The 27,644-nt window shown below is 33.3% G+C and overlaps 4 protein-coding genes across 11 annotated transcripts; 2 read left to right on the top strand and 2 right to left on the bottom strand.

Moving 5' to 3' along the window:
• The first annotated feature begins 2,075 nt into the window (after positions 1-2,075).
• LOC110606698 (exocyst complex component SEC3A) lies at positions 2,076-14,115 on the top strand. 3 transcript variants are annotated; one of them, XM_021745630.2, is made up of 24 exons: positions 2,079-2,435; positions 3,294-3,364; positions 5,025-5,105; positions 5,276-5,343; positions 5,511-5,613; positions 7,307-7,570; positions 7,898-8,002; positions 8,570-8,671; positions 8,763-8,900; positions 9,246-9,374; positions 9,465-9,545; positions 9,648-9,722; positions 9,929-10,102; positions 10,191-10,350; positions 10,460-10,524; positions 11,197-11,367; positions 11,452-11,531; positions 11,759-11,840; positions 11,975-12,072; positions 12,175-12,283; positions 12,396-12,464; positions 13,218-13,283; positions 13,369-13,458; positions 13,765-14,115. In XM_021745630.2, exons 1-24 carry the CDS (start codon positions 2,261-2,263, stop codon positions 13,873-13,875), a joined length of 2,667 nt encoding a protein of 888 aa, XP_021601322.1. In that variant the 5' UTR covers positions 2,079-2,260; the 3' UTR covers positions 13,876-14,115. The 3 variants fall into 3 exon arrangements, 2 of the variants coding, with proteins under 2 accessions (XP_043808884.1, XP_021601322.1); XR_006349340.1 differs by lacking the exon at positions 12,175-12,283 and having other exon boundaries at positions 2,076-2,435; XM_043952949.1 differs by lacking the exon at positions 9,648-9,722 and having other exon boundaries at positions 2,077-2,435.
• A 1,246-nt stretch (positions 14,116-15,361) lies between these two features.
• LOC110607168 (probable E3 ubiquitin-protein ligase ARI8) lies at positions 15,362-17,451 on the top strand. Its single transcript, XM_021746257.2, has one exon. It carries the CDS (start codon positions 15,558-15,560, stop codon positions 17,241-17,243), a length of 1,686 nt encoding a protein of 561 aa, XP_021601949.2. The 5' UTR covers positions 15,362-15,557; the 3' UTR covers positions 17,244-17,451.
• Positions 16,360-22,365, bottom strand: LOC110607169. 6 transcript variants are annotated; one of them, XR_006349344.1, is made up of 9 exons: positions 21,860-22,364; positions 20,374-20,388; positions 20,048-20,125; positions 19,825-19,924; positions 19,595-19,728; positions 17,048-19,514; positions 16,783-16,874; positions 16,476-16,613; positions 16,360-16,395 (listed from the first exon to the last, which is right to left on the bottom strand). XR_006349344.1 is itself a non-coding variant. In XM_043952950.1 (6 exons), exons 1-6 carry the CDS (start codon positions 22,193-22,195, stop codon positions 19,287-19,289), a joined length of 891 nt encoding a protein of 296 aa, XP_043808885.1. In that variant the 5' UTR covers positions 22,196-22,364; the 3' UTR covers positions 16,360-19,286. The 6 variants fall into 6 exon arrangements, 1 of the variants encoding a protein (XP_043808885.1); XR_006349343.1 differs by having other exon boundaries at positions 16,476-16,874; XR_006349342.1 differs by having other exon boundaries at positions 16,783-19,514.
• Positions 22,366-23,574: 1,209 nt separating this feature from the next.
• Positions 23,575-25,982, bottom strand: LOC110606028. Its single transcript, XM_021744744.2, has 5 exons — positions 25,810-25,982; positions 25,663-25,693; positions 25,023-25,403; positions 24,016-24,356; positions 23,575-23,938 (listed from the first exon to the last, which is right to left on the bottom strand). The coding sequence occupies exons 1-5, from the start codon at positions 25,888-25,890 to the stop codon at positions 23,720-23,722; spliced, it is 1,053 nt and encodes a 350-aa protein (XP_021600436.2). The 5' UTR covers positions 25,891-25,982; the 3' UTR covers positions 23,575-23,719.
• Positions 25,983-27,644: the final 1,662 nt, after the last annotated feature.

A 27,644-nucleotide genomic window follows, 5' to 3' on the forward strand; every position in this document is an offset into this window, starting at 1 on the left:
TTTTTACTATTTGTATTTACATAATTAGTTTGTGAAAAAATTTGTATATCAGTGTGCTTATATTTTACCCAATCTGCTGCTTTTATGCAAGTTCGAGCAGATGGAGTGTACATCCTCCATCATACGTTTGATGTACTTTCTTTTGAATGTATAATATATAAATATTCTATTTTTATTTGGTTAAAACTAATATAAAAATCTATTTATATTTTTTCCGTTTCAAATCTAAAATTTTATAAAAATTTAATTTAATTAAATTTTTTATCTAAAATAAAAATAATTTAAATTTTTTAATTTTAAAAATTTTCATCATATATAAAAATAAAATCATAAATAATTGTATAAAAATTTATTTAAAATTTTTTATTATAAATCCATTCATCAAATTATAAATTATTTTTATCATAAATCATTAAAATTATAATTTTTATAAAAATTTATTAAATTTTTTTTTTTACAAAATTATTCATTCAAATTATAGATTTTTTTTTATCATAAATCATTAAAATCATAATTTTGATATATCATAATTTATAAGCACAAGTAGGGCTGTAAATGAGCCAAGCTATTCGTGAGCTACTCGATACTCGACTCGATAAAAGCTCGACCGAGTTCGGTTCGTTTTTTAAACGAGCCAAGCTCGAGCTCAATTTTGAAACTCGTCACTTAAACGAGCTGAGCTTGAGCTCCATAGTATTCGGCTCGTTAAGACTCGCGAGCTGACTCGTTTTTAGGCTCGCGAGCAGGCTCGTTGAGAAGGCTTACGAGCAGGTTCGTTGAGAAGGCTTACGAGCAGACTCGTTAAATAGGCTCGTGAGTAATATTGTTTAAATAAATTGGTGAACCAATTCGTTAAATAAATTTATGAACAAGTTCATATATTATTAAAAAAAATAAAAATAACTATAAAGTTATAAAATTTAAACTATTATAAATACTTGAAAATTATAGTATTGAAAATTACAAATAATTAAAATTAATTATTATAAGTAATATTCTTTAAAATTAAATTATAAAATTTTTTTGTATATAATTATTATAATAAGATTCCATAAAATTAATGTATAATCACAAATAATTAATATTAATTATTATAATAAGTATTCTTTAAAATTATAGTACTACATGATAAATTGAGTTGTAAAAATTATATACATTTTAAAATTAAAGTATAATTACAAAAAAAATTTTGTATATAATTAAGCATACAATATAAAAGATGATAATAATTATCAAAGTATATTAATAATAATTAATTAAGGTTATATAAATGTTGAAGTTGAAATTCAAGTTAACTAATTGAACAAGCATGAAAATGATTATGAAGATAATTAAATTATATTAGCTTGTTTCAACTGTTAGAAGTTGGAATCAACTTTATTCGTTTGATATTAAACTTTGTGTGTAATCTAATTTTATTATGTTGTTGAATTTATATTTATTTGTGTTATTTTAGTTATAAATTGTGTTACGTAATTTTTTTTATGTACACTCTCTTTTTTTATATTATTTAAATTAATGATGATTAAAAACTGATTAAAGTGTAATTATTAATTCGAGTTCGAGCCTGAACTTGAGCTCAAACTAAACTTTTTAATTTTGAGCTCGATCTCGAGCTTTTTTAACGAGTTTCTTAATCGAGTTTTCCGAGTTCGAGTTCGAGTTTTATTAACGAGTTTCTTAATCGAGCTTTTCGAGCTCGAGCTTGAATTAGACTCGTTATTAAATCGAACGAACCTTTCACGAGTCGAGCTCGAATCGAGCTCGATTATAATATTTAATTCTCGAGCCGAGCTCGAATCAAATATTAGAGCTCGAGTCGAGCTCGAACTCGAGCTCGAGCTTCCAAACTTTTTTAATAAACGAGTTTGAATTTTACAAAATTCGGCTCGGTTCGGCTCGATTACACCCCTGCACAAGTGTGTATAAAAAGATATAAGGAAAAAAAAATTGAAGCTCATCAGACGGGCCCAAAGAAGCCCAATAAAAGATCCGGTTGAAAATCGGATGCAAAAAAGCCAACCGAAGTCGGAGGACATTATTAGAGACAACGCAACAAAAGCGAAAAGCCGAAAACAGTCGTTGAAGTCCCGACTCCAGGATTAGGAAAAATGAAAATCAATTAAAACTAACGATAAGAAATAACATTAAAAAAAAAAAACACGCTTGCTCTGCTCTTCCTTTTCTCTCTCTATCCCTCTCTCTCTATTTCCCAATCTCTCATACCTGGACGAGCTAAGCAACTCAAAGAACAACAGAAATGGCGAAATCAAGCGCCGATGATATGGAGCTCAGGAGAGCCTGCGAGGCAGCAATCGAAGGAACCAAGCAGAGGATCGTCATGTCGATCCGCGTCGCCAAGAGCCGAGGGGTCTGGGGCAAATCTGGCAAATTGGGTCGCCAAATGGCCAAGCCTAGGGTTCTTGCTATCTCTAGTATGTCAATTCCTCCTTTTCCGTTTTTTTTCTTCTGATCATTCTTTCGCATTATTGCTTGCACGTGATCTTCTCGATCTGTTTCTTTTCGGATTGTGGTTACTTGTTTTCTTGTGCGTTAAGGAAATTTCAAGCAATATAGAGATAATCCATTAGGGACGTCTAGCTACTGTTAAAACGGGACTTGGTGCTAATGAATAAACACAAAAGTTAGCCAAATTCATCCGAACTCGATTAAATGGTTGGGATGTGTGGCTGCTGAGGGATTCAATTTTATTGTGTTATCATGGGCTGGTGTATTTTAACTGATTGCTTGGATGCCCAAATGATTTGGTTTATGAAAAGAACAATACGATTAAGAAACTTGAACAACTGGCAACATAATGTACTTATGTATTTTGCATGCTGTGCTTATATTGGAAACTTGGATGACTTACAAAAATGTTATCAGCATGCGTGATATAGTCCAAGTATTTTTATTTTCTTGGTTCTAGTATCAATTAGTTTCTGCAAATAGCCAAATACTCTTCCTTGGGGAAATACTTGTGATGCTTTAATCATATGACTTGGCATTGCTAATGGAATGCTGTTGAAGCAGTAAAGGAAAGAGTTTTAGCATTGCACATGGGAGATTTTGACATGCTCTGTTGTAGATTTGATTTTGTTATTTCTAATTTTTAGTTTACTGTACTTTGTTAGTGTCTGGAAATTTCATATCTCGCTACCCTCTGCTAAATTGCACAAGGAAGTTGATAAGATGCTATAAGATTGATCCTCTTCTTCAATTGAACATATGACAGATCATATAGTGTCATTTGATTTGCATGGCAGTTTCAGTGACAAATTTAATTCTTGCAGCAAAAGCAAAGGCTACTCGGACTAAAGCATTTCTTCGAGTCTTAAAATATTCCACTGGAGGAGTTCTTGAGGTAACCTTTGCTTGTATTTTCAGTTGGCCAAAGTATTTGCATCGTGAAAAAGTTCAACCAAGCACAACTGTAGGGTACTGAATTTGAGCATGCTTCTCAGGTAACTAAAGAGTTGTAATCAGCGTTACCCTTAATGGCCTTGGTCACGCATATAGGCCTATGTAGGGGTGTCCAAATGGCAGAACAAAACCGAATAAACCAAAAATCGAATTTCATCAAAACTTTAAAAAAAAATTGAATTGAAATATAAAAATAGCCAAACTGAACCAAACTGAAATGTATGGATTCTATTCTGTTTAAAACTTAGGTTCTTCTGCTTCCATTTGTTTCACAAATATCAATAACAGCTTCTCCCTTTCTCCATTCCCAACCTCACAATCACAGAGCCATAACACATGTCAAAATCAAACCAATTAACAATCACATGATTAATTGAATTAAACATATAATTGATTAAAAAATAAACATAATCTAAGAATTACATTTACAAAGAAGACCAGCATTCCAGTCAACCCCAGATCTGGAAACTGCAGTTTATTCCATCATCATGTCGTCAAATAGAAAACTAGCATTTCAGCAAGACCCAGTCATCCCACACATCTGGAGATCCTGCAAAAGCACATACCAAGAACAACAAGCCAGCAAAACAATTGAGATGTAGGCAGCTGGTGTGCAAGGGGGCACCGGGAGAGCAATGCAGGATGCAAGCAGTCTGTGGGTCTTTCCCTTTCATCTTAGCAATGAGGTAGTGTAGGAGAGAGAGGAGGACTGACCGAGGATGAGAAAGGAGGGAGTTGGATAGATCTAGAGCCTTGAGGCTTCAAAAGAGTGAGGGAGTGGAGGGAAGGCTGTGGATCAATCATGGGATTGTGGCTGTAGGTGGCACCATGGGTTCAGAGGGTGGTGAGTGTGAAGATTCAGCAAAAAAGAAGCAGAAGAAGAAGAAATGAAAAGGCCAGCTGTGTTTAGTCTCTGGTGGTTCATGGGTGAGAAGTTGTGAAGGTCTTAGACTTTGAAGTGAAGACTGAGGGGAAGAAATTTTTGGAAGGCTCAAGGCTATATATTCTATGCATAGTCGATGTGTTTTGCAATTTGGTTTGGTTCTTCCATTTTTTTTCCTCAAAATGAACTGAAATGAATTTTCTAAAAAAATGTAACCAAATTTTTATCTTGGTCTGGTTGGCACATTCTGTTTAAATTGAATTCTGCTCGCCCGTAGGCCTGTGGGTCTTGCATGAGCAAAATTCTTTGGTATTGAATTTTCAACCTTATCCAAACCTCCACTGTGGGACTTATTAAAATTAACTCAAGCAGTAAACGGTGAGTGTTCCTGACTATAACAAGATTTGCCATTTTATTTCTTGGTGTAATTTAGAGTCTTAGAAATTTTTCGTTGGAAATAAGTTTGGTCTGGCCTTCATTGCAAGCTGAGATGTGTTTCACCTATTATGAATGAAGCTTTCATTTGAAGTGGTCGATTGTGCAAATCCTTTAAATTGTTCCTTTTCTTTTGTGTGTTGCAGAAAAAGAAAAACAAGAGCTTTAAATTGGACCACTGATATAAAAGCGAAAAAGTGTTTTGACATTATAGAATTTGTTGATATTTGTTGATTTTCATAAATATATTGATTTAGGATTATGTTTTGATTTAATTGTGCAGCCTGCAAAGTTGTACAAGCTGAAGCATCTTTCCAAGGTGGAGGTTATAACTAATGATCCTAGTGGATGTACATTTACCCTGGTAATGCTTCTTTGGTATTTCCTTGGGAAAAGTTCGATGTTGCATTTAGTCTATTGCCAAGTGACTATTTGACTTAAAGAATCATTTGACCAAAAGATAAACAAGTTTCTCTCTTATTTCTGAATTTTCTGATATATCCCTTGAGCAACAGTTTCTTACTGAACTTGCAGGGATTTGATAATCTTAGAAGCCAGAGTGTTTCTCCACCCCAATGGACTATGCGCAATGTTGATGATAGGTAAACTTAACTCTTCACAACTCTTTGTTCTTTCTTTGCTGAACAAGGAATAACACGAAAAGAACATGATCTCTGTCTGATGTAATTCTTTTTTTTATTTTTTTGAATTTACTTTATTGGAGTGATTATTTTCAGTTCACCTTTTCTCATTTAAGTTTCTCTTGTAGGAATCGCCTTATATTTTGCATCTTAAACATCTGCAAAGATGTACTCGGCCGTCTGCCTAAGGTAGTTGGAATAGACGTTGTGGAGATGGCACTCTGGGCCAAGGTACACGCAATGACTTTGTACTTTACTATCCTTGGGTGTTGTTACTACTAGCATATAACTATTTATTTTCAAAGATTCTTTCCTTTTTTCTCGCCTGTTGTGTTGGTATCATTACTACTTAGGAACTCTTCGATGAACATCCTGAATGTTGCTGGCTCTCAAAAGCTTGTTAGCTGCTGCTGTTAATGCTGAAACTGTATAATATTTCCTATGGGGTGGTGTTCAATGGAAAACTAGTTTCAAAGATGCTTTCCTTTTTTCTCGCCTGTTGTATTAGTATTATTACTACTCATTGTGTTTTCTTAGGAACTCTTTGATGAACATCCTGAATAATGCTGGCTCTCAAAAGCTTGTTAGCTACTGTTATTAATGCTAAAACTGTATAATATCTTCTACGGCGTGGTGTTCAATGAAAAACTATATTTTTAACTGGGGTTTTAATTGCTAAGTTAGATAATTTTGGAAAAGGGCATAGCTTTAGTTTTGCATTCCTTTAACCTTTTAAATTAGCAGAACTGCATGAAATTCTTGCTAAGTAGAGTTGACCTGATTTGCCTTTAGAATTCTAAACTAGATGCTCAGCCATAATTTTTAGGTTCTAGATTGTAGCATCTTGTTTTAAATTGTATATTTTTGTCAAAAGTGAAATATGTGCAATAGATTTGACCAGTTCTTCGATCTTAAATAAGTTGGCTGGAATATACAGATTTTTATCATTTTCATTTTCTATTTTTTGTATGGTCATAAGATATGAAATTTCACTCTTGTTTGTTCAGCCTGATGACCCATTTTGGCTAAAACCAGTGTTATTAGAATCCTATTGATTTGCGTAATGAATCTTAGATCCATGTCAAACGATACAAGTCTGATGGATGAATTGTGAGAAGCCAACAATCAAACAAGAATTGCATGAACTGAAGGTAAATTGTAAGAATCATTAGAAATCAATTAGATTCATCGATTCGCAAATAGAAGGAAAGCAAATGGCTGAACTCAAAATAAAAGAAGAGGAAAAGACAAAAGACAAAATCCAAAAGGAGGACAATAAATTAATGAAAAAGAAGGGTTAAACGGCCTAAGATAGTTTTAGTTAATTTTGTTTTAAAATCTTAACTTGCTAGGCTCACTTTGATATTGTTTAATATATGATTTGCAATTAAAATATAGACATTATTTAAATTGAGGGTTTAATATCTTTTGATAAAATTCGTAGGAAAAAACATCTGAAATGTACATGTATGATTTTCTATTGATCTTTTAAAAAGTAGTATTGAATCTTACAATTCGATTTGATTCTCAATTTAAAAATATGAGGACTTCAATTCTTGATTTGACAACTATGGTTAAACCAATCAATTTGCGCATGTGACTTTTGGACAGTATTTACATTAATATTGTTCTATATATGTATTGCTTATGAAGTTAGTATGCACTTTCATGTGGACAACAGATTGTGCATGGTTCAAATGTAACTGCTGGCAATCTAGCGGTGTGGTTGTAAGAGAAAGTTGTTGTGTGTGTGTGTTTTCTTTTTCCTTTTTTATTTTTTATTTTTTGGGGGGTGGGGGGTGGGGGAGGGGATCTGGTAAGGTAGAAACTCATAGGGTTAAAATTCCCCCAACAAAATTGGATAGTGCAGATCATTATGCACGAGTTATTCTGTAATTACTTTCTGCTTGTTAATTTGATGTAGGAAAATACACCTGCAGTTACCAAGGAAAGGCATCAACAAGATGGGCCTGTTACCACTAGAGTGGCAGAAAGTGATTTGAAAGTCAGTGTTGAAAAAGAACTTGTATCCCAGGCTGAGGAAGAGGATATGGAGGCCCTGCTTGATACATATGTTATGGGTATTGGTGAAGCAGAGGCATTTTCTGAAAGGTTAAAGCGTGAACTTCTTGCCCTTGAAGCTGCAAATGTGCATGCTATATTGGAAAGTGAACCTTTGATAGATGAGGTATATCCTCTGATAACATAATTGCATGCAGGAGTTTGAACTTCTCTTTTCAATATTATACTGGGCTCTATTGTGTTATTCTATTTTTCTGTCTTTTTATTTTGACTATGTTTGATATCCAAATTTTTTGGTTGAGTTTTTGATATGAAATTAATTATGCACTCTGGATTTTTCCCCTCCCTTGTGGTTGACATCGTTTTACATTTAACAGCTTCATTTACTGGTGATATTCTTTATTTTGTTTACTTACTACTTGGTAGTATTGCTTGAAAATTTATGCCCAGTAGACTGCTCTATCATCCATAATTGATTGTTGGGTTCTTTTAGGTGCTGCAAGGGCTTGAGGTAGCAACAAATTGTGTTGATGATATGGATGAATGGTTAGGCATCTTCAATGTGAAACTTAGACACATGAGAGAAGACATTGAGTCGGTAAGTACATGCTTGCATAAAAGTAGTAAATTACATGTTCCTGGGGTATCTCCCATGTCTTGACATCTCTGTTATGCCGGTTCTTGTAGCAGTTTTTTTTTTTTTTGTTTTCACTGTTGCACACCTACATTTTTTTGGTTTTCACTGTTGCGCACCTACATTTTTTTTGTTTTGACTGTTGCACACCTACATGTACATGATTCCTCTTCTAAATACACATCATACTTTAAATTCATTTAAACCACCACCCTGATGCACGTGGCTTGTTTATTGCACAAAATGGTATTTGTGAAGTGTTTATTCTCTTTCATTTTTAGTTTATTGCTTTTATTTCTTACTTAAGGTGAAAAAGGAGTTCATGCCATCTGGGATTTAGAATTGATGTTCTTTAGAAGATCTGTTAGGAGGAGATTATTCACCTACAGCTTGTGATGATAATGGCTCACTGTATAGATCAATTAAGTGATGATTTTTGCCTCTAAGAGGGAGAATGTTCTGATTTAAATTTATTTTAAATTTAATGCCTGATGATCAATTGCATGCTATTGTTGCTTTCGTGGTTTACAGATAGAAACTCGCAATAACAAGTTGGAGATGCAGTCTGTAAATAATAAAGCACTCATTGAAGAACTTGATAAGCTTCTTGAACGGCTGCGGGTTCCTTCTGAAGTATGTTATTCCTTTTGTGTTTTCAAATCAAGGCCAAGTGTTCTGAGTTTTTTTTTTCTTCTTATAATTGTTCCACTTCCATTGGCTATAGTATTCAGCATGCCTAACTGGAGGTTCATTTGATGAGGCACACATGCTTCAAAATATTGAAGCATGTGAATGGTTGGCTGCTGGCTTACAGGGGCTTCAAGTGCCTCCACTGGATTCTACCTTTGCAAAAATGCGAGCTGTATGTACTCTTTCTTCTACTGTTCCATACCAACTTAATGAGAAAGTAGATTGTTAAAAAGATTATGTAAGGAGTTAATTAGTAATGCTTCTATTTCTAATAACTAAATATGTAGCTGTATGTCTTCATAGTTTGGCCCTTATGTTTAGCAATATGTTGTTTTGCTTTTTTCATGACACTGAAACCAAAGAACACAAATTCATGGACTGACCCTTTCCTGTTGCCTTGGGTTATATGGTTTAAATCTTGTGAATTAAACGTTCTCACAAAGCTGCTTTAGGAAGTTACAGGTTATATAAATTCAGCTGGCAGAATTGTCTTTCTAATGTAGAGACTGTCTTACAGGTTAAAGAAAAGAGGGGAGAACTTGAAATAATAAAAGCTACATTTGTTAGGAGAGCTTCTGAGTTCTTGAGAAACTACTTTGCCAGTTTGGTGGATTTCATGATAAGCGACAAGAGTTACTTTTCACAGGTATAATTAATCTTTGTTTTGCTTTCATCTTAATAGTATGAATATTAGGGCTGGTGGTTATAAGATTTGCTTATGTGATCACATAAACAGCGGGGACAGTTGAAGAGGCCTGATCATGCAGATTTACGGTACAAATGCAGAACATATGCTCGCTTATTGCAACATTTGAAGGTTGATTTCCTGTCTTTTTGGCATAAGTAAAATTTATAAGTGTGCATTTCACTTTTCCCTTTCTAAACTTTTCTTTTTGCCTTTTTGCTTTTTTGCTGGTAGAGTCTTGATAAGAATTGCTTGGGGCCTTTGAGGAAAGCATATTGTTGCTCCCTTAACTTGCTTCTTCGTCGAGAGGTCAGGCAACAGACTCTTTTTACTGGACAATCATCGAGTTACTTCCTTAACTATTTATGCATGATGCATGTGAAGTTTTTTCTCATGCGCTCAACTTGTAGATGGTTCTTTGGAGTTTTTTAATAGTTGATGACTTGATGCTAGAAAGCATATTATTAGGAGTTGCTTTCTAAGATTGTTTTGAATGTTTTCACATTCATTTGCAGGCTCGCGAGTTTGCTAATGAGCTTCGTGCTAGTACAAAAACATCAAGAAATCCAACTGTCTGGCTTGAAGCTTCCACGGCCTCCAATCAAAGTGCACATGCTGCAGATACATCATCAGTTTCTGATGCTTATGCCAAAATGCTGACAATTTTTATCCCACTGCTTGTGGATGAGGTAGTTACTTTACATAGGAATATTGGAAATTTGCAACTATTGTTAGATTCTGAAGTGAGACTTTATCCTGTGGTGTCCCAAACTGCAGAGTTCTTTTTTTGCACATTTCATGTGCTTTGAAGTTCCTGCACTTGTTCCCCCGGGTGGTATTGCTAATGGTAATAGGAGTGGAAATTACAATGACAGTGCCAATGATGATGATGATGATTTGGGTATTATGGACATTGATGAGAATGACAATAAGGCTGGTAATCCTTTCAGATATTCCCTCAATGCAATTCTATCTGTGCATGTGATCATGTAACTTTGCCGCTCCTCTCCTGCAGATGATTTTAGTAAATATATTTGCTTTTGCAGGTAAAAATTCTGCAGATCTGGCTGCTCTGAATGAAGCTCTTCAGGATTTGCTTGATGGAATCCAAGTAATTTATCCTTTCACTGTTTCTCTGTGCTGCACTTGGATTCACTCCATATATAAGATTCCACTTAGGAAAAAGGTCTCCATAAATTCTTGGGTTGAGTATTATTTCTTAAAAAATGGGCGTATTTTTGAAGTTCATGTTATGTTCTGTTCACTATGTTCAGAACTCGTTTTATACTGATGCTAAGTTCATGCAAGCTTTCCTCAAATGATGAGGGATGCAGAGACATGAAAGTTTAGACTGGACAAATTTTCCTGAAACGTAACCCTCCACCTATGGCTTGTTCCATTAGAATCTCCTTTGTAAGCATGCTAATTATTGCAGGATCTGATAAATTTCTTAGGATGGTCCACATACTAGTCTTATGAGTTAGATAATTATGTGTTATGTTCATGTTGTCATTATTTTGGTCATGGGAACAAGTACTTGTCATCCAAAGTCCACAGGAAGAATGTAGAAAATGAATTTCACAAGCACTCTATAAGAGAAAAAAGGGTTATGAGTCGTGGCACTAACTCAGATATATATAATATATGATACATATATTTGTTATCTTGTCTAGGGTTTTTTTATTGTTTACTAGGCATTGCTGGTGATATGGAGAGCACTTTTTTAGGTTACTTCAAAATTATTGGTTTTAACTTTAAGAGGTTTCCTTTTAATGACTTGTAGGAAGATTTTTATGCTGTTGTTGATTGGGCATACAAGATAGATCCTCTACGATGCATATCAATGCATGGGATTACAGAGCGATATCTATCTGGTCAGAAAGCTGATGCCGCAGGATTTGTGCGTCTCTTACTTGGTGATCTAGAGTCAAGAATTTCTATGCAGTTCAGCCGAGTATGTTTTCGCTCTCAATAGAAATGAGTTATGGGTGAGCAATTTCAATGTTAGAAAATATTTATCAAGTGATGTGTGTTGCAGTTTGTTGATGAAGCGTGCCATCAGATTGAGAGAAATGAGCGTAATGTGCGGCAAATGGGTGTCTTATCATACATACCAAGGTAATATATATCTGATGTCTGTTCTTTTGGGTAAACTTCCAGCTTATGCTTTTCAATAGTAATATAAGTGCAAATGTCTTTGATTGGATTAACTTATCATTAGGTGTTGACTTGTGCAATTTCTGGGTTAATCGGGCATTGATACAAGTCTGGCATACATTTCTGCACTTATGTATGTATAAAATTGATTTTAAATCATATTGAAGTTGGTCTTGTTTTTTTCACAGGTTTGCAACTCTTGCAACTCGCATGGAACAGTACATTCAGGGACAATCTAGGGATCTGGTTGATCAGGCTTATACAAAATTTGTGAGTAGTGTTTTGAGCATGTGCTCGTGTTCTTGTTTTGAGTAGTTATAGTGTTAGTGCATGAAACAGTGCCAGATATTTTTTCTTCCCCTTGTTTTTGTGGGTCCAATTACTTTGTGAATATTGTTGGACAGGTTAGCATAATGTTTGTAACATTGGAGAAAATTGCACAGACAGATCTAAAATATTCGGACATATTTCTTTTGGAGAACTATGCAGCATTTCAGAATAGGTATTCTTTTTTTTTTTTCTCGTGGAAATTTTATTAGGTTATCAACCTATTTCTTTTTTCCTTTTGATGTTACCTCTGCTGATTACAAGCTGTTGCTTGCAGCTTGTATGACCTGGCCAATGTAGTTCCGACATTAGCCAAATTTTATCACCAGGCCAGTGAAGCTTATGAGCAAGCCTGTACTCGTCATATCAGCATGATCATTTATTATGTAATAAATTCTAGTTCTTTTATAGTTTTTCCTGCATCTGACCCTTTCATGAAACACTAATTTGTTCTTCTATGTTATTTGTGTATGTACTCATTAAGTTTGCCATTTGCAGCAATTCGAACGGCTATTCCAGTTTGCCCGCAGGATTGAGGATTTGATGTACACAATTACACCAGAAGAGGTTAGTGTTTTGGCCAACAACATCCTTAGTTGACAATTTCATATTTAAATACATTATGTAGATTTCTCTGCATTGGGTTTTATTGCATGGGAACTTGTTCCTTTTTCCCATTGTTAACATAAATGTGAAAGATTCAAGTTAAATGATAATAATTATTTATAGGAATTTTGGTTGGTGACTGATGGAGTTTGTCAAATTTGTCTCTTGTATGGCAGAGTTGGAATGAGATGAATAATAGCAGTACCATTACATGTTTTTGAATAAATCTCGTGGAAATTGAAATAGGAAGTAATCCCGAGTTTCCTTTTTTTTTTGGTTGTTGTGGGGATGGGGGGGGGGGGGGGGGAGGGTGGGGGCGGCAGCAAGGGACAGCCATAATTGTTTTATTCACCTTCTTGTTTCATGGGCACATTTGTCATTCACGTTGATGGTGGGTTTGTCAATCTCTTTTTCGTTATTCACATGTTAAAGTTACGCTTATGGCCACAGTTTATGCATCTGGTAATTTCTATAACAGATTTAAATAAGGAAAGCAATAAACTTATAGGTCCAGTTTCCAAGGAAATTTCACAGAAATGTGAATTTTTTATAGGTTTTTGAGCAATGTAAGTTCATTTTTCAGAATAAATAATACAAAGAAACATGAATATGTTAATTTTATATATTTTCTTTTTGCCACTTCTGTTTACTTTTGCTTAGTATGTAAAGTATTAACTTGTCTCCATCTCTTGGCTTTATTCTTTTTTTGTTCAGATCCCTTTCCAGCTTGGATTGTCAAAAATGGATCTGCGGAAGATGTTGAAGTCTAGTTTATCTGGGGTATGTCATTTAATGCCTCCAAAATGTATTGCGCTGGTCCTTAGGGTAGTGTTGAGACTTGTTAATTACTCGGCTTGTATGGCAGGTTGACAAGTCTATTAGTGCAATGTATAAGAAGTTGCAGAAGAACTTAACTTCAGAGGAATTGTTACCTTCTCTATGGGACAAGTGCAAGGTATACTCAACCATTAAATCTCAAAACATGGTAGCTATATCACTCAAAACTCAACTGGTTTTGGTCTGAACTCTATGATTTGAAGAGCCCAATAGTGCAAAATGAAAATGACCCTTTTATTTTTCAAGTTTACCAAGTGAATGATTTTGCACAGCTTGTTACAGCTTCATAATTTTTTCAACAATCTGTTTTCCTATGATTTTGTAGTAATGTTGATTGTATGGTGTCTAATGTTCTAAGACGATTAATATAGTGAGAAAGGAATCTTGTTACAATAACATATCTGATATTATTGTGACTCGACAGAAGGAGTTTTTGGACAAGTATGAAAGTTTTGTCCAGCTGGTTACGAAGATCTACCCCAATGAAACCATCCCTTCTGCGACAGAAATGAGAGATCTTTTGGCGTCCATGTAAACTTTGTAAAGAGGGCTTTCTGTTGTATAATGCTTAGAAGTTTGTTTCCTTCTATTTGTTTCTTTTCTTTTCTTTTTTTTTAGTATAGAATTGCATTAGCCTGATGTAATTATTCTTTATTGTTGGCCGTTAAAAAATTTTCCCCATTATTAAATTCATTGGACAAGTTTTACATAGCAGAACTGCACTGTGCGGAACTTGTTATTGATATAATGGAAGTACCAAGGGAATGCTTCTTCTTGGATGAGAGTAAATGATGTAAAATTTCCTAACATGTTCATATTGGATTCCAGTAATTATCTTTATGAGGTAAAAAGTTGTAAAATCCAATGTTGTTTTCTGAGTTGCAGTATACGAGGACATGCATTCAGTTAAGACATCGGCCAAACATAATGCTAACGACTACAGCCTTTTCGTCTCCCTTTCTCTCTTTTTCAACAACTAATGCATAATATTGGTAATGTAATTATTTATATGATTTAATGTGTAAAATAAAATAGTTAACATTTTAATAAAATTAAAAAGAAAAAGAGTTTTAAGTTATAAAAATAAAGGACTAAACACTTTGGTTGTATATTAATGATTAAGAGTTAAGAGAATATTAATATTAGTAAACTTTTTCAAATTGACTGACTGCAACTTTTTTTTGTCGAAAAAGAAAAATACAATATTTTTATTAAATAAAGGAGTAGTATTTGATGTGGGACCCAACACCGGATTGACTCTGTTGCTTCAAACTGAGTTGGTCGTCTCGTGCGTCATATTTTTCTTGATAATAATAATATCATTATTAATATGAATAAACCGAGCATATTCGATATGTAAAAATACAATATTTTGTATGTAGGATGGGCTATCGCCTCATTGACCCATAAATATCCGGCCGTCATGAGTCTGGTGAATGGGTTCGATTGCCCTTTTGAATTTATGCTTTACTTAGATCAACTTCTGATGCTTTAGTGGTGGTGGTGGTGTTAGGAAATTAGAGAAGGGCGACTTTTTTTCCGATTCTGTGGCCAGTGCCACTGGTTGCCGGGGCGCCACGATGGTAAATGGCGAGTAAAGCTTAAATGCTTAATGAATAAAAGGAAATATAAATCAAATAAATCAATTAGAATAAAAAAAGAGGACTTGTCTCTTTTTTTTTTAATACTCGCACTCGGTTGGCTTGTTGCATGGTTACCAAGTTAGTTTTATATTGACAGACACGCTGCACTAGAGAATTTTAATATGGAATATTAAAAATTGAACAACAATTCACTGAAATTACATTTTATCTGCTCCGGATCCATAGCCCCCACTAATAATTCGTTAGTTTTTATGTTAAAAGGAAAGAAAATTTTCCTATAAATACTTTTATTAACATTAAATAGTTTTATTTTTTTTATTAATATTTCAAAAATAAATAAATAAATAAATAATATATGGTGTGTTCTAGTGTCGTTGAATTTTCTTTTCTACCTTCAGAAGTTTCTTAGACTATAGGAGATTTCGAGTTTTCAGTCTCCTACGGAACTAATTTTAGCAAAAAGAAATTGAATTTTTTTAGAAAAAATTGAAAAGTGGTAATGCTAAAGAAAATATTATAATTGCGTAGTTAGCAAGTGCTGGGAATTATTGAATATCTTACGAGTTAAGACTCCATCTTCACTCAGAGCCCATCAATCTGATCACCATAAGCCATGTACGCTAAAACTAATGCTCCAGAAGAAGAGGAGGAGGAGACTTCCGTTGACTGCTTCAGCGATGGCTTCGATTATGCTTATTTCGATGATGCCGTTAGCACTGATGATCTCTTCTTGGAATCTAATTATGCTGATGATTGTCATGATCATGATCATCATGCCAGTCATTCCAGTTCCAGCCATATTATTATTAAGCATCAAAATTACCGGATTCTCAAGGAGGATGATATCCATCAACGCATGGAGGATGATCTTGCTCAAGTCTCTTCTGTGCTTTCTCTTCCCAAACATGAGGCAAGTATCTTACTCTGTTTCTTCAATTGGTCCCCCACTAAACTCCATGATTCTTGGTTTTCTGATGAGTCTGGTGTCCGAGAAAAAGTGGGCTTGTTTCATAAACCACTTTTGCATCATGAAATTTTCTCAATTGATCCTGCAATCATCACTTGTGGTATTTGTTTCGATTCCTACCCTTCTGATAGTATCAGCTCCGCTGCCTGTGGCCACCCTTATTGCAACGCTTGCTGGTCTAGTTATATTAGCACTTCTATTAATAATGATGGTCTTGGTTGTTTGATGCTTAGATGTCCTGACCCATCTTGTCGTGTTGCTGTGGGTCAGGACATGGTCGATTTATTGGTGTCCAGAGAAGATAGAAACAAGTATGCTAGGTGCTTTGTTAGGTCTTACATCCTAGAAAAGAAGAAGATTAAGTGGTGTCCTGGTCGTGACTGTGATTGTGCTATCGAGTTTTTTGATGGGGATGCAGGCTTTGATGTTACTTGCCATTGTTTTACTAGTTTTTGCTGGAATTGCGATGATGAAAGTCACCGTCCTGTGGATTGTGAGACTGTGAAGAAGTGGATTTCCAAGAACCAGTCAGAATCTGAAAACGTTAATTACATACTAACTTACTGCAAGCCTTGTCCTAACTGCAGAAGACCAATTGAAAAGAACCAGGGTTGTATGCACATGACTTGCAGGGTCTGTATGTATAGCTTTTGCTGGTTATGTCTTGCTCCATATGAAAATCATGGACAATGTAATGGATATCTGGATAATGCAGTGAGGAAAAAAGAGATGGCAAAGCAATCTTTAGAGAAATATACACATTATTTTGAACGATGGGATGCCAATCGAAAGTCAAAACTAAAAGCACTTGCAGATTTTCAACATATAAAGGATGTGAAATTTAAAAGGCTTAGTGAGATACAAGGCATACCTGAAGACAATATGGATTTCATAACGAAGGCATGGCTGCAGGTGGTTGAATGTAGGAGAGTGCTGGAATGGAGTTATGCATATGGATACTACCTGCCAGAAAATGAGCTTGCTAAGAAACAGTTTTTTGAGTACTTGCAAGGGGAGGCAGAGTCTAGACTGGAAAAGCTTCATGATTGTGCAGAAAAAGAGCTGGAACAGTTTCTTGATTCTGATGGCCTATCAAAGGATTTCATTAAATTCCGGACAATGCTACTTACTCTTACCGTTGTTACTGGAGACTACTTTGAGAAGCTGGTAAGAGTATTGGAGAATGGCCTATCTGATGTGGTCTCTCACGGGGCTAGCAGCTCGCCAGAGGAAGCAGAAGACTATTGGTTTTGTGATCTTTGCACTTATGCCAATCCTGGGTCTGTCCTGGAATGCCAGATGTGTGTCTCGCTTGATGAAGATGAAGTTTAGAGATAAAGATTCTTCAGTACAAGATACATGCGCAACTTAGATTAGCTAAGTTCTCTGTAGTCTCACTCTCGATTGGCCAGACAGGTTTAGGAATAACCTGTGCCTTTAGGAATAACTTGTGCCTTTGTTACTGATCCTATATATATTTGTATATGCTCAGAACACCATTTCTATTTTGCCATATTAAAATATTCTTCATGCTTCTGTCAAGATTTTAAATTTTGCAACTTATGTAGCAATATCCAGGAATAATGGAGGTATTTGATTGATCAGGCATGCACAAATTCTGAAAGCATATATCCAATTTTTCTCTGCTAATCAACTATGCTTAGATTAGAAGCAATTGCATAAAGCTCATATTATCTTCACCCCAATTTTTATCATTGAGCAAGTGAAGTTTATGAGCAATCTTGTAAACTTGAACCCCAGTCCTTTTCTGGCAATCCATATTGCAAGTCATCTCTAAATTCATTGATATCTTTTGAAATTTAAATATATGTTTCTGAGATTTACATGATACTTATCCTCCTTAAGTTTGCCTTTTGCAGCAATTTGAATGCTTTTCCAGTTTGCCCACAAGAGCTAATGTTTTTCTATTTTTGTTCTGTTCTGCTTAAAATTCGTTTCTAACACTTTTGCTCTTTTCCCAAAACTGGGAATTCGATAGGCAACAAAAGGACAGTCATCTGAAACAAAATTTGGATGTGCTCAATGATCATGGGAAATTTAAATGGGTATTAATGCTATCTCTGATCTTTTCCCATTTATTATGGAAATTCTGTCTCTGCTTTTTCATTTGTGTTAGAAAAATCATAGCTACACCATCCATTGTTTCTTTTCTTTTTTTTTTTTTCCAAATTTCATTAGTTTTTCACTACGACTCAAATGCTAGACTTTTAAGTGCACTCTATTTCTTGTCGGAAAAAAGAAAGCAAAAACATTTAAAATTGGGGCTGTAGGTTTGTGTTGGGAGTTCTAGGTGGACAAGAGCATCACCATTAAAAGACTTGCTATTTATGTTTAAACTCCATGAGCTGCACAATGAAATGAGCGCTGCTATTTTTGGTTATTTTTTATCAATTAGAAATAACCTACTTAACCAATTTGAATCCTTATAAGGAATATATGTTATGGTGATTTGTATTCTAATTAATTTTGATTCCTGTTTTGTGTTCACATGAAACGTTAGGTATTCAGAGATGAGAGTAAAGACTAGGCAGAGTTTGTTAATCAGCTCTCCCTTTTCCGTTCTCTATGTTTCTCTTGGTTTTCCCCATTTTCCTCCTCTTTCTCTGCTACCAATCACTCTTGTTTATATATTTACAGAAACTCAAATGTCTAATATAGATAACATAAACCACATCTACATATGTATAGTTTGGATCCCAGATTTGAAAGGTTCAGTTTCGTTCCATTCACAGTTTGAAGCAAACCATGGCCAGACCTACAGCTGTAATATTGAAATGGATTGTGCTGACATGAAAGAAATATTTATCTATACCGAGTTGTATGCATACTCATCAAAATAGCATTTTATTAATTTGAATTTATGTCATACTATGACTTTAGCTCCTGTTTATTCATTAGTAGATACATACTTGGATGCATGTAAAAGTTATTCATGGATGAAGGAAAATCATCTATATGTTTTTGGTTCATGATCATTATTATAATAATCATGATTCCTACGAGCTTTTCAAGCCACAAAACTGTAGGATCATTAAGCAATAAGATACACGCCAACGCATGGAAGAAGATATCTCTGACATCTCTAGTGTCCTCTCTATATCGAAAGATGAGGCAGCAAATTTAATGATCTTCTGTTCGTTGATGAGTCTAAAATCCGTAGGGAAATAGAAGCTTGTTAGAGATTGTAATTATAGTCTGTTTGAATCCTTTTCTTCTGATGACAATGGCTCTTCTGTCGGTGCACGGTGATCCTTACTATAAGAAAAATTATTTCATGTAACCCTTGTGTGTACATATACAACGGCCTTCATGGGTGCCAAGTATATATGCACTGATGACATGCACATTCCTCTGTTACCTGCCTTCTCCGCCAATATCACCAACTGAGAGTTTTGAGAGATCGAATATAGACGCAGAGGAAACAAGCACAGCTCCAGCAAAACAGGCAAGATCCAAACTCGTAACCAGAGGTACTTTCTTGAATTTTTCCAACAATCCCACTTGAAGGATCATAATTGCAGCATACCCAATTCTATACTTTGCTTGGGTAACTGACTCCATCTGCACCCACGATGGAAGAAACTGAAACAGACACGGTGCTCAGTCAAAACCTTAATATTCAGCAATATCAGAGCCAAAGATAAAAACAAACTCGCGCTTACCTTCAAATAGAAAAGTCCAAAAAAGTTTGATTCTGGCAGCCATTGCCTTTTTGCTTTTGAATGATTTGGTCCTACAAGGATGACATGCAGCCCAACCCCAAATATAAGCATGGCTGTGCCTACCAAGGATAGGTCTGCATAAAAGAAAGAACTCTATGGTTCAGTGAACTGAACCATAGAGATGGTGAAAGAAAACAATCAATGTTTATAAGGTGGTAGAATATATATACCAATGGCTTCTATAAGCAACTGCACCATTTGTCCTTGATCTGAACTCTGAGATAACGAACTAAAATAGTGAAAGTATGATTCCAGAATGAGAGAGCAACCCTGCAATATTTGATGTGAAAAATGTCTTTGTTAGAGAATGATAAAAAAAGAGCAAATTTTAAACAAAACACAAGTGATTTTTCTTTCAGTTAGGTTATTTTCAATAATGAAAATGATAATTACCTCCAGAAAACACAATACTGAACTAAGCAAGGATCCTGCAATTGCAAACAATGTAAAGAACCCACAACCAATTATGGCCTGCATGAGGACAAAAAAATTTGCAATAGAATAAGCATAGATCCATATTTACCACAGGAGCTAAGTGATTAAAATTTGTCCATTTTTAGAATAATTAAAAGATTTTTTTTTATAACAAATGCCCTCAAGGCACTGATTAAGAAACAATTAAATTATTTTAACTGCCTAGCTATATCTAGTTTTATAATTATTCTAAAATTTTATAATAATTAACAGTAAATCATAATTACAGAAGATGACCAACGAACCTTTTCAATGAACATCTGGGGGCTTTTTGTAAATTTAGGGGTGGAAAACTTTTTATTTGTGGATTTAGGGTTAGGATAAAAGTATTTGCGGATTTGGGGTTGGGATGACAGGTGGCAGCCGAAAAGCTTGTTTGGCGCCTATTTGACAGGCGCCAGAGCCTGGCGCCACTTTAAGTGGCGCCAGACCATTATTTTATTATTTTATTTTTTTAAATGGTCTGGCGCCACTCACAATGGCGCCAGACCATTATTTTTGTAATTTTTTTTTTAAAAAAAAAATGGCCTGGCGCCACTCAAAGTGGCGCCAGGCCTTAATTTTTTTATAAATTTTTTTAATTATTAAAATATTATAATTATATTAATTAATATATTATTTTTATATTATATTTTTATTATAATAATATTTTATAATATATTTTATTAATTTTAATATATTTTTATAATAATATTATAATTAAATAATATTAATTATAAATTTATTTATTTGATATTAAATATGTATAAAAATATTAAATTAAATAATTAATAAAAAAATAAATTAATAAATTAATATAAATATTTAAAATTATAAAAATTAAATTTATTTTTATTAAGCTGATATTGTGCTGCCGTACATAATCACAAAATAATATTAATTTTATGGTACTGAAATTATATAGAGTCACTAATATTTTTAATTTAAATATTAATAATAAAATATATTAAATATTAATATATAAAATATAAATTAATATTTAGATAAAATAAAATTATACAGATAATTAATTTATTATGTGATTAAATTAATTAATTTATTTATTTATTTTTGATAAATTATAAATAATTTAATATTTTTATTTTGTAATTATAAAATTAATATTATTATGTGATTATATACATTATCATAAAATTCATATTATTTTGTAATTATGTACCGCGGCACAATATCAGCTTAATAAAAATAAATTTAATTTTTATACTTTTAAATATTTATATTAATTTATTAATTTATTTTTTTATTAATTATTTAATTTAATATTTTTATACATATTTAATATCAAATAAATAAATTTATAATTAATATTATTTAATTATAATATTATTATAAAAATATATTAAAATTAATAAAATATATTATAAAATATTATTATAATAAAAATATAATATAAAAATAATATATTAATTAATATAATTATAATATTTTAATAATTAAAAAAATTTAAAAAAAAATTAAGGCCTGGCGCCACTTTGAGTGGCGCCAGGCCATTTTTAAAAAAAAAAAAATTAAAAAAATAATGGTCTGGCGCCAGATCATTTAAAAAAAATAAAATAATGGCCTGGCGCCACTTAAAGTGGCGCCAGGCTCTGGCGCCTGTCAAACAGGCGCCAAACAAGCTTTTCGGCTGCCACCTGCCGCCCCAACCCCAAATCCGTAAATATTTTTATCCTAACCCTAAATTCACAAATAAAAAGTATTCCACCCCTAAATTTACAAAAAGCCCAACATCTGGACCTGTAAATTCCAGGGCTTTCGTTTAACAGCAGGCCTCAACACCTTAAACAAAGCATTACCAACATTGGCAAGCAAAGAAGCCAAATCTATTCCCTCATCAACCCTTGGTTCTGCATTGATCAAGCTTTCTTTAACAGCCACGGATGCTTTCACAGCAGTCGCCGTTGATTTCCTTTCATCATCGGCTCCTGAAACCATCTTCTCTCCACCCAATAACCCTGCAGTACTCTTGCCGATACATTTCACAGCCGTAACAGGTGATGAAGCTGAACCAGGAGGAGGAACGTGACCCAGAGGCCTACGGGAACGTAAAGATCTTGTGGTTGCCATTGCTCTTATTTAATTTAATTTTCTGGCCTGTGCTTGCGTTGCCTTTTGGAGTTTCTGTGTTTTAGGCTTTTTAAGTATTAGCCATTTGCTTGGTGACTTCTCGTGCCTTTATAGGGACAGTGTGAAGAAGAGAAGCATATTAGCTGAGAGCGTCGCCAAGTGGAGAGGAGAGGATTTTTTTTTTTTTTGGCTTTTTTTCAGGATGAAATTTCATTTTGTCCATATAATTTAGAAAATTATATACATTAATTTTTGTTCTTCTAAAAGTCAGATATTTAATTGTTGTAATTTAAAAACTAACAAATTACTCCTTAAACAGCAAAATTACTTTTAGTTTCTATATTCCATTCCAACAATTCAATTTTTATAATCCAAATACATGCAACAAATTATTCCTTAAAAAACAACATAACAGTGATGTTTTTTCTTTATTTTTTTTTTTGGGATAAACTAATTTATTGATTTTTTTTTTTTAAAAATATGAGGACTGTTAAAAATATAAATACTAATTCACTAATTAATTAAAATTGCATTTTTTTCTTCTTTTCTTGTATAATACTTAATTTCTACTTTTTAAATAAAAAATATTTAGTTCTTAAATTTTCATTTTAATAACAAAATAGTTTTGTGTGAAAGTCACTGTTAATAACTATAGATCATAAAATTTATCCAAATTTAAGGCACTAATTATATAGATTTAATTATTATAAAAAGTGAAAGTAATTTAAATTGTTATAATCTAATATGAAAATTAATAAAATGCTTATTTATTAATAGAATATACATTTATGCACTAATTTTTTTATTAAAAATGTATGAACTAAATTATAATTTTCATTAAATCTTATGGTAAATTACACTTTTCTCAGTTCTAACTTTCTCTTGGAGAGGTGGTCCGACTTAGATTTGTTGAAAATTTAACCCCACGTGAGGATTTTTCCACAAACGCGTGGGGTCATAAGAGTTTTGAGCCTAACACGTGGCAAGGCGCATCCTTTTTCTGTTGCTCCGTTTTTCAATCGCGGGCTTGGAAGCATATTTTCCTTTGGTTCATTGTGACCCGAATCAAACCTGAACTCGTGTGGTTGCGTCGAAGAAATAGTAGTCGGCGAACTTGCGGATGGGCGGAAGAAGAAAGATTCCTGATTCATTGCTTAGTTCTCCCGACTCTTCAGCAATGGCTATTGTAGCACTTAGTTTAATTTGTCAAATCCTAGAGAAGCTCACATAGAAGACGAATGCTCATAGTTAATTGTGTACGGAAATTGACCTAACTGGATTATGAGTGTGTGCGCGCGTATGATTGTCTGCATATGAAACATTTGTGCCAAAAGGAACGCCGTTAACGACGGATTCCTTGGATCCAAGACAGGGCCTGATTTGGTAACCAAGATTTAATAGAAATGATAACGGATGACAATCATTAAACTTGTGTCCATCAACCTTCTAGTTATCTCGTGCTGTGCAGATATTAAATAAGCACGAAACCCATGGAAACAGAATATACAATAGCCATTGCAGACATCAATAGTTCTCTGCTACAGGTCTAGAAGGAAAGAGCCTTAAAAGAAAGGTTAACAATGACCAGAGGCAAATCACACCCAGAATTTGGAAGGTCACTATCATAACAATTAAGGCGTTGTTTCTTTCCAACAACTGTGCAGACTCAGGAAGCCCCCTCATCGATAGCATCAATTTCTCAATAAAATGAGTAGCTTTGGTTAATTGATATATTCTATAAACCTGCAAGCCAATTCAAATCATCAAACTTAAGTTCTGGCTTCAGAATAAAAAGATGGCAATGGATTGCAGTAGCATACCTCAAATATAATAGGGACTAAAGGCCAGCAAGATGACCTCATTTTGTCCAGACTAATCTCAAAAGCACGTTGAGCAATGCAGCCGACTAGGAAGGGAAATACAGAAACCAAAGCAGGCAGGCCAAGCACTGGCCAGCTTACATACACAACCGAAAGAGGGATGATGACCTTCAGGCCCATGGCAAAGAAGGCTGATGTCAAGTATCCTTTAAGGCCAGTAATAAGACCCCATTTCTTTGGGCTAAATTGCAGATATGGCCTCTGAATTCGATCAGTTACAAACAGGAACATTGCAAGACCAACATAAAACATAGCTTCAAAAGAAAATGAGGCCACAATTTCTGCATAATAATCATCACAAATATGTTACGCTTCCTTTTTGCCAAATTGCTTATACACAAACACAGTATTATTGATTGAAAAGATGACAAATAACTTTCTTTTGAAGCACATATGCCAACCATGAGCTTATTGCTTGCACCCAACACAAAAAAAAAGGCAGCAGAATAGCCGGTTACTGAATTAAAGCAATGACAAACGTAGCTAGTACACATATTTATTTGAAGAAAAGTTCAATTTATAAATACATTGTCCTATAACATGGACCTGGTAGCTCATTATTTAATATCATGACAATGGCACTTGTAATAGGAACATTTCTCAAACTTTAACTTATAGATCTACGTGAATTTTTCTCAGTTCATTGCATTGAAGGATTCTTTCCAAAACACAAACCAGAAATGAATAATTCAAACCATTCACAAATCTCAAATTACATAATACTACTTAAATTTGGGACCTAAACTAATTCAGAGAGACAACTAAACATGGAAAATCAGACTCATGATAAAATTGTCCTACAACACAAAAATATAATTCCAAGCAAAGAAAATAACACTTTATCTTTTGCCTCAACCTTTTCAAGATTGAGCAGCACAAAAGTATAATAAGACAAGCTAAGGAATGAAAGAAGGTGGATTAAGGAGGTTGAAGGAATGAGTAAGTACCTACAAGAACCTCATTCTTGATGAAAGCCTCAATTGAATTTGCAAGGAAGAACTGGGGCACAATCAGTGAAGATATCAACGCCACTGGCCCCAAAACCCAAAGAAGTGATCCTTTTTCTTCAGCGAAAGGAGTTGACACCAATTTTCCTTCCTCCACTGATTGGTGAGTCAACCCACAAAAGGAAGCAGAACCTGATTTACCTCTAAATGGTTCCAAATAATAAAAACTATCAGCAGGTACAGCAGCATCTTCTCGACCCAAAAGCTTCAAATTTCTGTTTCCGCTAGAATTGGAACTAGAAGCTCGTATGATAAGTCCTCTGCTGAAGCTTGACGATGGAATCCCCTTAAACACATTATCGAAGCCAGCAATCAGAAATGCTGGGAAAGAATAAACCATAAGTTAGAGCACAAAAGCTGACCATATTCACCTTAAACGTAGTTTCGTCCATTCAAAATGTAAAATTTATATAAATTTGAACTCAGTAGAACCTAATAATACAATATATAATAATGAATATCACATAAATTAAATTTACTTGATTTCTTCAGTTCCCTCAACAATCAAATGGTGTATGAATTGGAGTTCGAATTCGAATAAACTGGTAAAGAAATATATATATTTAAGAGCAAAACGTACATTTTGAGGCGCTTCCAAGCTTTGAATGAACCTAAATATTTGTAAAATTGGAACCAGAAACAGAGAAAGTGAGATGAGGATTACTCTGCCAAACAAATGCAAGAATGAGAAGCCTAAGATTCAATTCGAGTGTAAAAATTTACTTACAATTTGATTATATAACAGACGATTGGGTGTTAATCTGAATTTGGGAGCGGTAAACCCACGACAAACTGATTGCAGTTCCATTTCCAGTGAAGAATTAGGGTTTAAGGTAACTGTAGGTGAGGTTTCTCCGTTTTGAATATTTTCCGGTGCTTCCAAGTCTTAAACCCTAGAAGGCTAAACTTTCCACAGAATCTAAATCTAGATCTTTCAATTGGCCCAAGCCCAATAAGCCTGCCAGCCAAGACTCATCATAGAGTAAACTTTTTTTTTTTTTTTTTTAAAAAAAGAACTTTTTTAAAAATATTTTTATAACCAAAAATTAAGAGAAAATTAAAACACTCCCATAATATCCCTTGATTTTCTATATCCATTTTATCAAAAAAAATTTAAAAGTTTTGATATTGCAAAAAAGCAGAAAATGAATTATTTTCTTAAAAAATGGTTTGATGGTTTTTAATGAAACAAATGCAATCTTAAACACGTTTTTTTAATTATAAATTAGTGTGTTTCTCTTTCAATCCTTTAGCAAATGACTACTAAATTATAGCATTTTTATAATTTTATTGACAATTTTCCACATAAATTTTTTTTTTTTTTTTGAAATAACAAGAAAACTTTATTAATTAAAGGAGAATAAAGAAACAATGTGAGGAGAAGGGATATCAATCCAAATTCCTTGACCTGACTCAAAATGAGCCGATATTGCTAGAACATGAGCGACATCATTCGCAGATCTATGAACAAAAACACACTTTGCTTCCTCATAACTAGATAGGAGCAGTTTACAATCTTGAACTAAAAGGTCAAAAAACGATAAATCCCCACATAAATAAAGAAGGATATAGAGAGAGCTTAACTTCCTCTATAAGAATGTATTTGAGAGTTATTAAATTGAACATTTACATTTAGGCATGTATATTAATTTATTAAATATTAAATATTAAATTTAAGATTGTGTGTAAATGAAACATATTATTCTCTCCATCACACAAATAATTTTTATTTTTTATTTCATATAGATTAAAAAAATGTTTTCAACTAAAAGAATAAATTTTATTTTCTAATTTATAATATTGTTCAACTAAAAATAACATTACTTAAAATAATTTTTCTCTATTTAAATTTTTACTAAAAATGTAATCTTCGCATCTAATTTCAAATGCTTTCTAAAGATTTTTACTTAGCTTTAATGATTAAGAAAATAATTGAATAACCTTACACATTGCCGAAATAAGAAAATAAACCACCTCTCACGACCGTCGCTTTATTAATGGATATTTGGTTATTATAACATAAAAGGATATTTATCCATTTGATTATTATAACATAAAAGATATTTATAATTTAATTTTTAAATATTATCGTTGTTATTAATAAGTCAATTTTTATATTTTTAAAAATTTATTAAAATATTTTTTTTTCTCCTTTAATAAATTAATCGTTTCATTTATTTATGCCGTTAAAAATATAACAAAAAATTAAATTACCCATCCTCCTTCTCTAGTTCTTCTTTTTTCTTCTTTGCTGATTCTTCTTCAATTCTTCTATTCTCCTTTAAAGAGAAGGAGGTAATTCTTTTTTTCTTTTTCTTTTTCTCTTTCATTATTATCTTTTTTTCTTTGTTTTTTTTAAAAAATGAGGAGTAGAGATTATTTCGTTGATGAAAAAAAATAATAATAACGTTTTAATAGATATAAAAAAAAATATGAATGTTTTAATAAATTTATAAAAATATAGAAACTGACTTATTTTTTCTATCATTATCTTTTTTTTTTTTTTCTTTCTTCTCTTGAGGAGGAGAATGAGAGATTATTTTATTGATAAAAAAAAAATAA

The sequence above is a fragment of the Manihot esculenta genome, chromosome 18, assembly GCF_001659605.2.
Source record: "Manihot esculenta cultivar AM560-2 chromosome 18, M.esculenta_v8, whole genome shotgun sequence".
NCBI lineage: Eukaryota > Viridiplantae > Streptophyta > Magnoliopsida > Malpighiales > Euphorbiaceae > Manihot > Manihot esculenta.

Coding starts and splice junctions, on each gene's coding strand:
- LOC110606698 (XM_021745630.2), top strand. CDS start 2,261: ATGGCGAAATCAAGCGCCGATGATATGGAGCTCAGGAGAGCCTGCGAG. Junction 5,614..7,306: donor AGATGGCACTCTGGGCCAAG/GTACACGCAATG, acceptor AATTTGATGTAG/GAAAATACACCTGCAGTTAC. Junction 11,841..11,974: donor ATCAGGCTTATACAAAATTT/GTGAGTAGTGTT, acceptor ATTGTTGGACAG/GTTAGCATAATGTTTGTAAC.
- LOC110607168 (XM_021746257.2), top strand. CDS start 15,558: ATGTACGCTAAAACTAATGCTCCAGAAGAAGAGGAGGAGGAGACTTCC.
- LOC110607169 (XM_043952950.1), bottom strand. CDS start 22,195: ATGGCAACCACAAGATCTTTACGTTCCCGTAGGCCTCTGGGTCACGTT. Junction 19,729..19,824: donor GTTGCTTATAGAAGCCATTG/GTATATATATTC, acceptor TCTTTTATGCAG/ACCTATCCTTGGTAGGCACA. Junction 19,515..19,594: donor TTGGACTTTTCTATTTGAAG/GTAAGCGCGAGT, acceptor TGTCTGTTTCAG/TTTCTTCCATCGTGGGTGCA.
- LOC110606028 (XM_021744744.2), bottom strand. CDS start 25,890: ATGGAACTGCAATCAGTTTGTCGTGGGTTTACCGCTCCCAAATTCAGA. Junction 25,694..25,809: donor GTCTGTTATATAATCAAATT/GTAAGTAAATTT, acceptor ACAAATATTTAG/GTTCATTCAAAGCTTGGAAG. Junction 24,357..25,022: donor CAAGAATGAGGTTCTTGTAG/GTACTTACTCAT, acceptor ATTATTATGCAG/AAATTGTGGCCTCATTTTCT.